Source organism: Protopterus annectens, chromosome 1.part0 (genome assembly GCF_019279795.1).
Source record: "Protopterus annectens isolate FY-2018-M chromosome 1.part0, PAN1.0, whole genome shotgun sequence".
NCBI lineage: Eukaryota > Metazoa > Chordata > Ceratodontiformes > Protopteridae > Protopterus > Protopterus annectens.
The window spans coordinates 551485645-551501447 of NC_056725.1; the positions used below are offsets into that span (position 1 = coordinate 551485645).

General features: G+C 39.4%; 1 protein-coding gene across 1 annotated transcript in view; it reads right to left on the reverse strand.

Annotated features, from left to right (window-relative positions):
- Positions 1 to 6530: 6530 nt before the first annotated feature.
- PTPN14 (protein tyrosine phosphatase non-receptor type 14) overlaps positions 6531 to 15803 on the reverse strand; it is a 1716286-nt gene continuing 1707013 nt past the window's right edge. Inside the window, exon 21 of the mRNA XM_044061300.1 lies at positions 6531 to 7430. Coding sequence (XP_043917235.1) covers positions 7302 to 7430 — 129 coding nt within the window. The 3' untranslated portion in view covers positions 6531 to 7301. The remainder of the gene's footprint in view (positions 7431 to 15803) is intronic.

A 15803-nucleotide genomic window follows, 5' to 3' on the forward strand; every position in this document is an offset into this window, starting at 1 on the left:
TAAATATCTGGATTATAAGGAACCCCATATATGCAAAGACTTGTGGAGTTTCTTGCAACTTATCAACAACATCCCCTTCAAAAATACATACATTTTTTGACTATAGACATTAAAGATTTGTATTCTATCATTCCACATAATACAGGATTGGAATGGTTTTCGGAGTTTTTGTATGACAAACGAGTTGAAGATAATAATGTCCATGTATATACTCAACTACTTGAACTGGTCCTAAGAAATAATTTTATTTACTTCACTCATGAAATTTACTTACAGCAAGAAGGGATGACAATGGGGTCCTCATGTGGGGGCCTTTATGCCAATATTGTAGTCACACAATGGGAAAAGAAATTTCTTTTCATGTCTCCTTTTTATGACTATGTTAAATGTTACACCTATTTTCTGGATGACATTTTTATTTTAGGGGACGGACCCTTAGAAACTATCAAGGACCTAACTGACTATATGGATTCTACCACACATTTTTTTTAAAATTCACATACAATTTTGGGATGGAACAGATTCCTTTTTTAGATGTCCTTTTAATTAAGGACTATGAGAATAACACGTTTGTGTCAAAAGTTTATAGAAAGGAAACATATTCCAATTCCTTGCTCCACTATTCCAGTACACATCCTCAGAAACAAAAGAAAGCCATTGTTAAAGGACAACTGGTCTGAGCTGCCCACATGGTTTCTAACATGGAAGACTTCTTAAGTGAATGTGACAGTTTGAAGTGTATGTTTTTAAGAATAGGTTATCCAAGTAAATTTATTATGGATACTATGCTAGAAGTAGTTAACAAAAGAGAAAGATGCTTTTGTGCCCTTTGTTAACTAACTCAGATACCGAAGTGGTTATTTTTGGCAGTATATCTAACAATAATCAGGAAGAGAAAAATGATCACAAGACCTCTTTTATTACTATTTACACTAATGACAGTTATACATTAAGAAAAATTCTTGAAAAGAATTGATCTATATTGAACCACGAAAAGAGTGTTAGACCATATATAGGTATTCAACCCATCATGGTCTTTAAGAAGGGTAGAAACCTTAAAAACATTTTTGAAATGAAACCCACTGCAAAGAGTAATGAGTGCAAAGAGTAATGATGGCTATATGAGGAAATGTGTAATTATTGTAAATACATAAAGGAAGGGAAATGTATTCCTGATTAATAATACTGAGATAAGGATCCATCAGAGGTACAATTGTGCCTCTGAAAGAATTATTTACTGTGCTTTGTGCTTTATGCAACTGCTGCAGTTGCTTTTATATAGGCAAAACTGGTTGTAAGTTAAATAATTGAATCTATGAACATTAACATGGCATAAAATTGAAAAAGAACACTAATGCACTTAGCAAACACATTATGGAAAATGTTGGACATTCCTTTAATTTTATTATTGACCATATCAAAACAGAACTCCATGGTGGTGCTTGTTCCCTACTTTTAGAGAAGATGGAACTATACTGGCAGCTGCGACTTGATGCATCCAGCTGGCCAGGTTTGAATGAACATATTTCAATAAGTTCCCTTTTAAAATTGAATGCCTTAGAAAGATAACACATAAGTGTTTACATATTTTAACTTTACTATATATACAAGAATATATTTATATATAAACTTTTTAACTGTATTCATCTTTTTATTTTATTGTACTTTTTAATGTTTTGTCACACAGAACTACTGTTTCTAATGTGTTTTTCTTTAAGGGGGTGTGTCATTTAAGCTAATTGATTTAATAGGCATGACATTTTTAAATTTTAGTACAAAATGTATTAGAACAGTTTAATTATATGAAGAAAGTTCTGATGTTATCAGGACGAAAGTGCTCATCTTTCTTACTTGATAAATTCCTGTATTTGGATTTACTCGACTGAGTCGTTTTGTGACTGCATTTTGAAAAGGGACAAATCCTCTATTTAAGTGTAACCTTGACCAACGGATTAGAAATTGTAAATTCACCCTGGATCTGGACCCCATGTCTCTGACAGTCGGAGGAGACAGTAATGCCCAAACAAACATATCTCTCCATAAGAAACTTCCTAACTAAAATACCCCTCCTAATAAATGCCCATGATACACAGGGACACTACTGGGTTGGATTGCATGGCTAGGCTTATAAAGGCCCTGGTAATCGTTAGCCTAGTATATAACTATGAACCTATGGATAAGAGGCACCTCAGGAGCTAAGCAGCAAGAACTCATTAATGTTCTATGTGATAACTTATTTCAAAAGCTCTCTGAGGAAAACTGATATACCATTAGATATGCAACATATACACTAGTGATTCAGTGTACAGGCATAGAACATCACTCTGGATGTCTTAAAGTTATGAGGCTGGCTCATAAAGAAGTCATGGACCACACAGAAAAAAAAACTCATAAAGATAGGGCATGAACAACAAGGGGTCCACATTATATTCTAGTACTTGTCATGGCAGTGGAAGGATTTGTAATAGATTTTGAGGATCACTCTGAGGTGTTCTTCTCATTTGCTGTGTAGGCTTTTCAGACAACCATAATTTGAGATGCCAGTAAAATTTCAGGATTATCTTTGAAAGATGTTACCACCTGTCAGCTACAATCTAACTTCAAATTTGTGCAGAGTGGAGGAGTGCAAATCATTTGAACCAGGATCACAAGAGACAAGTATGAGAGGGCACACATCTACCTTCAGAATACAAACAAGATGCTTGGCAGAAGTATTAGAGTTTTGCAGTGATGGTGTACGATAAACAGGGCTGACAAGCTCTGAAAGTGCCGAACTGATAATACACATGCATAGGACTAGCTTTGTTCAGTCTTATTCTTATGCTCTCCATTACAATCAGCAGGTACATGCTTCTCCTGAGTAATTAGCTGTAAATGAACTTCGGACATCTGGAAGAGTTTCGCTTCAAGTCTGTAAGCTAAACTTGAATATGAACTTAGCCAAATCATATTTATAGACTGTTTTAAGTACTTGATGCTTAAGAAGCCAGGCATTTTAGTACAGCTCCTTATCAAACTGTATTTTAAGTGCTTTTTATTCCTTATTGACTACCAACCAAAATGCCATCCCCACTATGACTGATCCCAATAGTTCCCCCAATTATCAGAGGAGCAACAGTTTACTGCAGGGAGGCATTCATTCAGGCAGCCATCAGATTTCCACCCTTCTCTTGGCAGCTTATGTGTACCCTCATCAAAGCACATGTACTGACTTCTGCATATGTGTGATAACTGCCATGTGACTACGGCTCCTTTGTTGCATGCTGTTCACCTCTTTCACCAGAAGGAGCCATACCACAGCAGAGCAAAGCTGACCACCTCTCTTTCCCCAGGATGGGTGAGCTGATCAGCCCCTCTGTCTATCCCTCCTTTCCTTCCTCAAAAGCTTCTCCAGTACCTCGTTTGCTACCCGTTTCTGGGACATCTGGGTCATACAGACTTATTCCTCTGCTCCATAAAGCCAGCAGCTCTACATTTAAGTGCAACTTGTAGCACATCTCTTGCACATATCTTGAAAAACAGACCATTACCTTCTGAAACAGATTACCAAAGAATATAAATGCTAGAACCTGTAGACAGACTGGTTTCAGCCTTAAAGCACAGACTGCTCTCACCTGGACTGAAAGTTACATATACTTGCATGTCTGATTAAGGGAGTTCTTTTAGATAAATCAAAGCATTTTATGGAGGCCATTAGGTAAGGCATCCACTCTTATCTTTGCTGTTATGATATAATTCTGAGAATTTACTTTTCCCAGGTAATAGATCAAAGAAAAGGTAGGAGTACAGAGATAAAACTGAATTTTTTAGAAAAATAAACATTTAAATTTAAGGAAAAATGACTAAAAGCCAGATTAGTAAAACATTTAAGGATTAACACAACAGAACAATCAAAATTTTAAAGTAGTCGAATACACATAGTGGTGAATTGCCATCAGGACAAGGCAAGCAAAGATAACATTCGCAATGCTGTGCAGCAACTATGCATATATCTTTGAAGAGCAGAAATGCAATATGCAACCCAACTTTGAAACACAAAATGTATATTACTCAAGGACTCAAATACACAGCAAGTTATTAAAACAAACATGGTAAAGTTGCAGAAACTCAAAGGCTCAAATGTTGCCACCAAGCATATTTAAGAATATTTAACCTCTGTTCTCCAGAATACAGATTTCGAAGTGGCTGCTGTTGCAGCCAACTGTTACAGTTTAAATCAGTCATGCTAGTCAGTCGGTGGTGAGAACACTGGCTTTAGATGATTGTCACTGTTAAAGTAACACGCCAACCCCATATGCAAAAATGGGAAGAAGGGATTGTGGATGGATGGCTATATGTTCTTGTCTCCGAATGGCAGTAGATCACAGAGTTTTGCAGCTATAAACTACTAAAGAATTACATACACAGGCAACATTTTCTCCATTCTACTTGCACAATCCAAAGGTGAATAACCACTTAACCAAACTAAGCTCTCATGTTACCATGTACTAGTATTTGTGATTAGTATGTGAGATTTTACCTCAGTTAAAAATAAATAGCACAGTAAAACACATTCAGATTGATTTTGGAACAGAAAAACAGTGATTGTACAGCTCTGGAAGAATTTTCCCAATGTGGAAGTGGAAGTGGAAGCAAACACAGAACCTGATTTCAGGGCTCCTTCACATGCATAAGAACTTTATAACATTCATGCAGCTCAGAGTGAATACAGCATTCAGTCTCTGCTTTTGTCAGCTAAGTTAAGTTCACTATGAAAAGATTTTACCGCATTTCATGATTTCACAAAGCATTTACAGTAAACTTACTGTTTACCGATATTATGACAAACACATTTTCATAATGTCACAAACACAGCACTTGCGTTAAAAGATTTATATTAACCATGCTACCAGTAGTAATACTAAGACTTCTGTGCTCCTCCACCCATTTGCAGAAACACACTCACACACACACACACACACACACACACACACACACACACACACACACACACACACACACACACCATGCATGTTATGCCAACACATGCAGCTATAATACTTGCACAGACATTCTGCTACTCCCACTCCATCTGAATTATCTCAATTATAAACATGCCAAAGATTAAATTAAAAATGGTGCTGTCTTTATGACTGTGTCCACTGTTGTTAGATGGTTCCACAGGTAACCAATCCCCGTGGGAAGGTGCATTTGAAAATCAGTTTGCCAGTGTTGTTTGTGTGGGTTAGTAATTACAGTGGAGTGAAAAAGTGTACTCCACTGAATGAGCACTGCTTGAATGTAGTGAAATGCCCAATATGCTATTCCAACTTCCATTATAATCTCAGAGTTAAACATTTATGTATTGGGGGGCTGACATGGAGGGTGCAACAAGACACAGCAGTGGGCTTATTTTAGTTATTTTTTTTATCTGAGCACTTTATTTTCCTCAGATACTACAAGGCTAAGTTAATATTTCAGTATTCTCTAGGGTTACCACCTTTTCAAATCCCCTAAGTGGGACATTTTTGGTACAAACATCAGATTTTGCAGGGTGAAACATACCCATGGCCAGTACAAAGGACAGAACTTCACTTTTTGGCCTAAATAAAAGCTTATTCTTGTAGCATTTTAGTTGCTTATTCGGTTTCTTATAACATTTAGGTGTTTCAGATGCGGAATAACTGTTTTATGCAACTATTACATAAAATATAGGAAATAATGTTGTCCTAAAATCTCAGGACATTTGCCATTTTTTTCAATTTTTTTGCAGGACACAACTCCCACTTAGCGAGGGACTGTCCCTCGCTAAGTGGGACAGGTGGTAACCCTAACACTATCACACATACTACAGATTAAATATTAAAACTTCTGTCCCTCTAAACAGAAATGCAAAGACAGAGAAGAAAGACAACCTCCCACTGTTCTGGAGGGTGACTAAAACAATCATCCCATTCAGAAAAGACAAGGATTAGATCATGTTACTCAGCAGAAATCAAATGCATTGGAGCACTATAAATCATAAGTTGCCTCTTTTTTCTGGGTGCCCAAGAACAGTCCCAGAAGTTAAAGACACATCCCTAAAAGTCATTGGAGGAAACCTGGTCAAGTTCTAACTTTTTCATTAAATTTTCTGAGTGTTATTTTTCCTTGAGCTTTCACAACGCTTTATGCTATTATGTAGAGAGCATGACACTCCAGCTTGTGCAAGGTCACTTTTGTGCTGTTTTCGGGGTTTCCTCCTTTCTCCTCTATTGTGCAGTTGTGGAATTAGTATAAATAAGTAAGGAAACATGAGAGCGCAAGAAACCCTGCATTCTGCAAAATCACTGGTTTTCACCAGCACAAGTTGTCTTATAGGAAGCTGTTCTTAATCAGTCTTAAGAGAGGTGTGAAAAGGTATGAAATCACACATGGTAAGATTGACAAAATCTTCATTCAGTTTAAACAGAACACACATACACACACATGGACGCGCGCGCGCACACACACACACACACACACACACACACACACAGACAGACAGACACACACACACACACACACACACACACACAAACACACACACACACATGCCTCTTTATCACTGATGGTTTAAAATACTAATCTGCACTTAAACACACATTCACATAGTACAATTCTAAATTAGTTTTGTAACTGTAACTTGATTTTTATGCATGTAAACTTGTTAAGCTTACTCAAAAGTGCACTTTTGTGTTGGGAATATTCACCTCTTGTAAGTACTTGATTAATTGTAAGTGGGAATATAAAATACTATTATATACTGCCATCAGAATTGGGCAATTTTGAGAAATAACTCTCAGGTATGAAGTCAAAACTGGAGACTTAAATCAGATGAGGATAAGGAAAAATAGATGAGAGAACTGATCCAAATGAATTACCTCTGCCTGTCCCACTCCATGCCCACCAAAATGGGTTCTCAAATGTCAACTCCACTACAATAATCTACAAAGTACCTATATGACAGAATAATCATGTTTGACAGGTTCAGCAGTTTTACTTCTGGGAATGCCAGAAGCTGCATTTCAACTAGTCTGCACTAATTTTTTGACACAAAGCTTAAATAATACTCTAGCCTTCTATATCAAAATTACTAGAAGGCAATAGTTTTGCAATAAATAAACATAACACAGGAATGATATTAACCTTAATGCAAAAATAATAAAATAATAACGTAAAAAAATAAGCAAAAAGCATACTGGAGGGAAAATAACAGAATCCTCCTTTCCCCAGTTGTGTTTTCACCACAGACTGGGGGTGAGGGGCAAATACTGTGTCCTTGTCACTGAATGAAAATCAAATCATATCAGTCGTGAGTTCCTGAGGAACTGAATGAGAACTTGATAAACAAATGTATACTGAGCAATGGTCTGGACCATCAACATCCGCTGTTGTCTAAGATTCGCCAGCATTGTTGGAACAGCTACTGCCTGTAAGTCAAGAATGGAAAACAATGTTTTAGTCAGCCTGTTCAAATATTTTCAGTAAAAACTATAGTATCAAACATTTCCAGAAATGAGTTTACATTAACTTCTATTTTCACATGAGTAAATCTATAAAAGCATTTCAACAGCCCACAAAGCGTCCACTGGTTTACAATCACAGCCATCTGGCCTAAAGGAAATTTTTGAGTGATGTGCCTTACCTCTTTACCTTTTACTTAACTTATTTATTTATTAACCAAGAAAGTTCACTATGTACAAATGAGTGTTTTGAAGTGTGGCCCCACTCCCACTCCAAGCCATGCACTATTCTGGTTAAATGACTTGCTCAGTGCCACACGTTATACAAGTGCAGTTTGACAGAATCAAATCCAGGACTATGGCATGAAACTCAGTATCCTATCATATCCTTAACTCTCCTTAATTCTGTGTGACATGCTGCTAGAATATACACACCATGTGAGTTTAGCAGAAACCCCAAAGCTGAAAAGTACATGAAGAGAAGTGGTCTATGGGGGAGATCTTGAGTTCTTGATCTGAAAGAGTATGTTTCACTGATGAGATGGTATTCCAGTGGTATGAGCACAGTGAGTGTGAATGTTGCCGAATACTAATCTAAACTTTTTAAATGAGGTAGCTGCAGGGAAATTCTTGTTTTCCCAACATGCAGTAATATTGGAAATGATTATTTTTATTAGGGGAGTACAGGGGCAAAATTCTCTATAGGCATGGTGTGGGGGGTCTTTGACCCACATAAAAATCTGAGTTCAAATTTTGCCCTGCATTCATTCTTTTTGAATTCCAGTGGAATTTATTTTATGTTGTTCACACCACTGAGTCTATATATTACTTCTAGAGGAAGACCAGCAGAAATTGTAACACTGGCACCATTCACACTAATTTGTTTCAATTTAATGGTGCCTTCAAGTGTTCCGTCTGAATCGGAGGAGGTCACAAAATGAATAATGATCACCACTGAAAAAATGGTGGTTTGGTTTTCAGGTGTTACATATGACATCTGATCAGTAGTATCATCTCCTTAGCTGTCACAAATGTTATTTTCTCTAACTAGAATTTTACATATTTTATTTTTTTGGCCAGTATGCAAATCACATACTTCGGGCACACCCACAATTCTTAGGTTTTTCACCTTGCTCTTATTTCAAGTTCTTTAAATTTTTCAGTAAACTTATTCTATTCCCTTTGCAAAAATGCTTTCAAGTCTGATAGCCAATGTTGCTGGTAATGTATAGATGCTGCATTTACTTGTAGATTTTGGAGCTCTGCAAGTAATCCTGGAACTTAACTGCTTTAAATGTTGCAATGGGACTTCAAGAGTTCCATTTTAGTGCACAACAGTTGTACCTTTCCTGATAACACCTGGAGCAGAGTCAATTCAAACTGATGGCTTTATTTGTAAAAAAAAATATTTTTGTTTTTGATAACTACTGGTATAACTTAACTGTTGTTCATGAGGATAAATATTAGTGATGTACCTGTCTTATATGTTTTGTGTACTCCTTATGCGATGCTGTCCTTTTGCAAGCCCATTGTACACTGATTGATTTCCAAGTACTAGTAAAGGTGGAGCAAGACGTGGATTCAGAAATTTTTTTTGTCTTTGCTTCTAACTATTCCACCAAAGTGCTTATAGTTTTAGCTTAGATTGTTTTGCAGTAACACAAGTATCTTTTAAGTATTTAATTCAGCTGTTGCTCAGTTTTGCTAACTGCTGTTTCTTGTGCTCTAGTGGCAATAACTGATCAGCGACTTATTTTGGCATGACTTTACATACTTTACATTAATATTGTCCTTAACCCCAAAGTATACACAGAATAACTGGTAACAGGACACTCTACCTGCGTGAGCAACAAATGCTCACCATTACCAGTACAGCTGTAAACCAGCGTCATCATACTGCTTGTAGTCTACCTCCCTTGGCACAAAGATGTAATCACATTCAACAAGCCACTCCATCTGTTAATATAGATCACTCATCTATTAATAAAGATCAAACTGCCAAACTGGAAGCAAAGCTCTCTCCGGCCAAGGTTGTACTAGACAGTCAAGAGGAGAAGGTTAATACCTGGACTAAACCTCAAGCAACTCATAGTCCTTCAAAACCCACACCATCAACACCCATACATAACAACACTTAACCCACATATGCGGAGACCCTTAACATTAACCTGCCCAAGCAACAAGGACCACTGAAGCGGAAACACAAACAAACACCAGTTACAACCAAAGTGATACATAGTTCACAACACCAGTGTGCCACCCAACAACAGCCCCTAAGGCAAGACAATGTACCCAACACTTTAGTCATAGGTGACTCTATAGTCAGGCACACTGATGTCCCACTCACCAGGCTGAACAAGGAGAAAATTACATTCAGCTGCCTGTCAGGAGCCAGGATCTGCCACATAACGCATGCACTCTAGTCACTCCACAACAAGTACAAATACGACTCTGTCATTGTCCATGCTGGAGTGAATGACTTGAGACGTACCTCCCTGGACTACATGAAAAGAGACATGGAAGAGCTCTTGGATCATGTGACCCAGGCAGGTATGACCCTAGCCCTGAGTAGCATCCTGCCTTTGCCCAGAATTATACCACAGTATAAGGACAAAATGACTGACTTCAACAATTGGCTAAGCTTCTGGTGTCATTCAAAGGGGATCCAGTATTTGTCTGCCTGGGAAGACATGATCAACAAACCACGATTCAGGTTACTGGCTAAAGCTCTTGCCACCCTTATAGTGCCTTTTTTAGGCAAGGTTCAAAGGATAAAACCACCACCGTAACAGATACAAGCATGCAAAATCTGAAGGTAATGCTACTCAATGCTAGAAGTCTAAACCTCAAAATGCACTCTCTCAAGGCACTCCTAAAAATGGAGAACATCAATATCTGTGCAGTAACTGAGACCTGGTTCAAGGCTCCAGAGAGCACCCCTGCAATACCAGGCTACAATTCTTACCACACTTTCGGTCACAAAACCAAGATCGAAACACTAAAGGTGGAGGAGTGTCCATATTCACCAAGGATATTCACACCTCCAGGCAAGTTGCCCAACACAATGCATCTGAAATTCTCCAGGTGCAACTAACACTAGGTAAGACTGCAATCCAAATTGTAGCTTGCTACAGATCCCCCACCATGCCCCAAGATTCTCACTACACCTTTCTAAACATACTGGAAAATATAAAGATACAACCAAACACCCTAATACTGGGTGATTTCAACTACCCTGCCATTAACTGGGAAAACTACTCGTGTACCAATTTCTTTTCCCAACGGTTCTTGGAATTCATAAATTCCAACTCCCTGGATCAACTTATCCATTGTCCCACCAGGGGCTCCAATATCCTAGACCTGGTCATTACCAACATGGGAGATAGATGCTCCACACCAGTGGTCACCCCCTCATTGGTCAGGTCTGACCATAAGCAAATCACCCTTGACATCCCCATCCCACCCCCACCCCCCAGTAAGGAAACCTCCTTAAAAAACTTCTCCAAAGTCAACTTCATGCTACTGAAGTCAGAAGTGACAAACTTCATGACACCCACGCAGACGGGATCTGGAAGTTCGACTGCAGAATCCTACACTAAGGCACTGTACGAGCACATCCACTCGTGCATGAATCGTGCCATCCCAAATAGAACCAAGATGCTCTTCTCCAAAAAAAGGAAGCCAATCTGGTGGTCCCCTGCTATAAACAAACTATACAACAGAAGGAAGAAACTGTTGCAGAAAAGAGGAAAATCCCAGGATGCAAAAAACTCCCTCACCTGCCTCAGTAAGAAGCTGAGATCCCTCATAAAATACTCTAAAGCTAGTTACGAAAATAAAATTGCAAAAGATTCCAAAGACAACCACAAGGCATTCTATAGTTATGTCAAGAATCTAAATGGCAATGCTCAGATCTGCTCTGAGCTACAACAGAATGGCATTAAATACACTGATCCCAAAGATATTGCCAATATCCTGGCAGATCGATTTAGTGCCAACTTCACCCCCCTCTTACCCCCTAAAGGGTCCATCTCAGTGCCAAAAGATTGCCAAATTCCGGTAATCATGGCCACACAGGTAGAAACTGCACTCTCCAAAGCTAGGAATACAGCATCCATGGGACCAGATGACATCCCAGGCTGTGTACTACATGAACTACAAACTGAAGTGGCACCTCACCTAAGTGTCATGTTTAATCATAGCCTCACCTCAGGCTTTATGCCTACTGAGTGGCGCACAGCAAGAGTTATCCCACTCCACAAGGGAGGAACCGCCTTGGATCCCGGGAACTACCGTCCCATCAGTCTCACAAGCCTGATCTGCAAGACCATGGAACGTATTATCATGGAACTTATAAACAAAGACATTGGCAACCTTCAAACACTGGACCCCACCCAGTTTGGGTTTGTGAAGGGCTGATCTTGTTTCCTGAATCTGACTGACTTCTTCGAATCAGTCTCCAGAGCTGTGGATGAGGGTAAGGCGGTCCACACAGCTTATCTGGACCTCACCAAGGCCTTCGACACCATCCCCCACTCTGAAATCATAGATAAACTTACTAAGCTGGGCATAAATCCCTACATCACTCGATGGGTTGCCAACTATCTTACTGACAGAACCCAGACTGTAAAAGTAGCAGACTCCAAATCCAGCTCCAGACAAGTGACAAGTGGAGTACCTCAGGGTTCAGTCCTGGGACCACTCTTGTTTGGCATCTACTTCTCGAGGTACAGGCCAACACTAAGAGACTCTGGCTAGCAAAGTTCACAGATGACTGCAAACTGGGAGCCATTATTGAATCCCCAAATGATGTGGATATTCTACAAAAGGGCCTTACAGAAACAGATGCCTGGTGCCAGAGCCATGGGCTCAAGCCTAATGCCAAGAAATGTATAGTTATCCCCTTTGGAAAAAAGCATGTACCCATGAATTACCACATAGGTGGCAGGACACTAAACATCGAAAGTGTGATGAGAGACTTAGGGACACAGGTGGACAGTGGTCTCACTTTCGATAACCACATCGCCACAACAGTCAAGAAATCCTTCTATGTGGCACACCTCATCACTAAGGGCTTTTCATCCAGAAAAAAGGAAGTCATTGCCTCACTGTACTCATCCCTCATTAGACCCATTATAGAGTATAATGCCTTGTTTGGTATGTACCTCACAAGACATCTGCAACAGCTGGAATGGCCACAGAAATACCTCACTAAAAGAATCACAAGCCTAAAGCAGATGTCATATGCTGATCATCTAAAAAAACTCCAGCTATACTCTGTGGCATATCGTCTACTCAGAGGTGACCTCTGCTTAACATACAAGGCCATGTCAAACCCTGAGCTGTTGGACATGCTCCACTTAAAGAAATCCCAATCCCTCAGAGCCACACGCTCCAGGGATCTAAACCTTGTCATCACAATGAACAAAACATGCTGGAGGGATAGGTTCCTGACCCAGAGACTCCCCATACTCTGGGATAGACTGCCCATAGCTGTCAAGCAGAGCACCTCTTTGGCCCTCTTCAAAAGGAACCTTGACGATTGGATGGGAGAAAGGAAATTCACCCCAGGGATCACATCAGTCACCCTGCTAGACAGGGGTCTAGAGAAGTAAATATTGTGGGAAGAAATATCCAGGGAATTGTTATGGCTAGGCTTGCATAGGCCCTAGGGCCAATAGCCTAGTACCAACCTATAAATTGTTCTTGTATGTTAACAATTTCATTCAAAATGGCCAGCAATGAAATTTCACAAAAAGCAGCACTATAAATTATAACCTAGGCATGTGCTCCATTTTATCTTAGCTAGTTATTGCAGAGCTAAACCAAATAATAGAAGGAGCTTGGAATGATCTTTATTGAATCCAATCAATCCCCTAGTTTTCTTTTGCTTTGATTTTTAGTTAAATTCACAAGAGGGATGTCCTCAAAGTTAATGTATAAAATAGCACTGCAGTGCTTGCTACATTCAGTTCAGCATTCTCTTTGCCGTACTACCAACAAATATAATTTTCTTTGATCTTCTTTTCCTTAATTTATCTTCTGGGTGATTAGTGCAACATTTTTAGCCCTGAAGCACTGAATCCCACTACAAAATGCTACTGCAGTATCACAAAATGTTACTGTTCTGTATATCGCCATTCCTTCAAGGGCTACATATGTAACCCTTATACATATTCCCTTATGAGGAACCTTCACATATGGAATCCTTACACCTATTCCCTTATGAGGAACCTTCACATATGGAACCCTTACACCTATTCCCTTATAAGGAACCTTCACATATGGAACCCTTACACATATTCCCTTATGAGGAACCTTCACATATGGAACCCTTACAGCTATTCCCTTATGAGGAACCTTCACATATGGAACCCTTACACCTATTCCCTTAAGAGGAACCTTCACATATGGAACCCTTACACCTATTCCCTTATGAGGAACCTTCAGCTACCTTCAATCTCCCAATAATAAAGCAGGAAACCAAGACTTTCTGCACTGACATTACAAGTGGTCAATCTGAATTGCTGCCACCTGTGGCAGTGAGTTACATCATGCTCCTCTTCCAGGCAGTAAAGAAAAAAAATAACAGTAGTGACCTTGACTTTCACTTTGTCATCCAAAGGGATACTTGGCAGAGTTGGCTTTAGTCATGAAAATGGGTACTTTTCATAAGTAAGAGTTAGGATTCAGATCTGAACTTGAGCAGCAGAAAAGAAGTGAGCAGGTTCAGGGACTAAACTCATTCTCCTACTATTGTACATAACGTGAGATATGCCTGTACTTCACATAGTAATTATTGGCACTTTTATGGGTGATTGCTAATGCACAAAAACTGGAATTTTCATTGAAATATTAAGATTGTGGTATCCTAGGGATTTCTTTTTTCCCTAAGATACAGCCGTCTCAGAACAAGTATATACAGTGGGACTTGCTGCACTATTCAAATGTTTTACAGTAATCTTTGTAACCATGACTGTTGTTCACAGATGATACTTGTAATGTACCACAAAACAGTCAACACTTTCACTAGGAATACAATGTGAAGATATGCACTGGCAAAGTATTAGGGGGCACAGGCCCTCGTGTGAAAACTTCAGAGAAAAAGATATCAATTAGAATAAAAATATGAACTTAGTGATATGCCTACCAAGAAAGGTCTTTGATGTTAGATCAATATCTGAATCTACTGCTATCATCAAGGTGTTCCATTCAGGTATGCCATCTAGAGGTACTGTCTCGCTCCCACAATTTTTTTGAAGGAGTGACTGTGAAGCGCTACCCCTTACCATTCAGTTGCTTACCATGACTCACCTAACAGCAGATTTTCTCAGTCACTGGAAATGTTTTTCTTTGACTAGTTTCTCCAGTATGTCTTGAGCTTTGTAAACTGTCACAGGTTACGTGCTCCTTGATTTAATGTTTTAGTAGTGGTCCATTGCAATATTTAGGCTTACTTAGACAACCTGATAATTCAATGATACTAGTCCACTTCTGAGGTGACATTTATGCATCACCAATTATATATATATATAAATATATACACACACACACACACACACGTGCATAGGTTCATGGGTGTGTACTAGGCTAATGGCCCTGGAGCCTTTACAAGTCTAGCCCATAGGATTACCCTGGCATCATGCCACCCGACCTTAGTTCCCAGTGCCTTTGTCGAGTAGAGCCACTACAGTGATGCCTGGGATGAATTTTCTATTTCCCATCCACTCATCACAATTTCTCTTGAAGAGGGCCAGTGAGGTGCTCTGTTTGACATGTATGGGAAGTCTATTCCATAGCATGGGCAGTCTCTGGGTTATGAACCTGTCCCTCCAGCACATTCTGTTGATTGTGGTAATGAGGTTGAGGTCTCTGGAGTGTGTGGTGTGGAGGGAGTGAAATTTCTTTAGATGTACCATTTCGAACAGAGCTGGGTCAGACATGGCTTTGTAAGTCAAGCAGAGATCGCATCTAAGTAGGCGATATGAGACAAGAGAATAGTTGCAGATTTTTGAGTCTGTCCATATAGGACAAGTGTTTAAGGCCTAGGATCCTCTTTGTGAGGTACTTTTGTGGCCTCTCCAGTTGTTGCAGGTGTCTAGTGAGGTACATGCCAAATAGAGCATTGTACTCAATGATTGGCCTAACGAGGGAGGAGTAGAGGGAGACAATGACCTCTTTCTTCCTGGATGTAAAACCCTTAGTAATGAGATGTGCCACATAAAAGGACTTTCTGACCACAGTGGCAATGTGGTGCTCAAAAGAGCGGTTGCTCTCAATCTGTGTTCCGAGATCTCTTATAACGCCTTCCGTGTTCAGTGGACTACCATCGATGTGGTA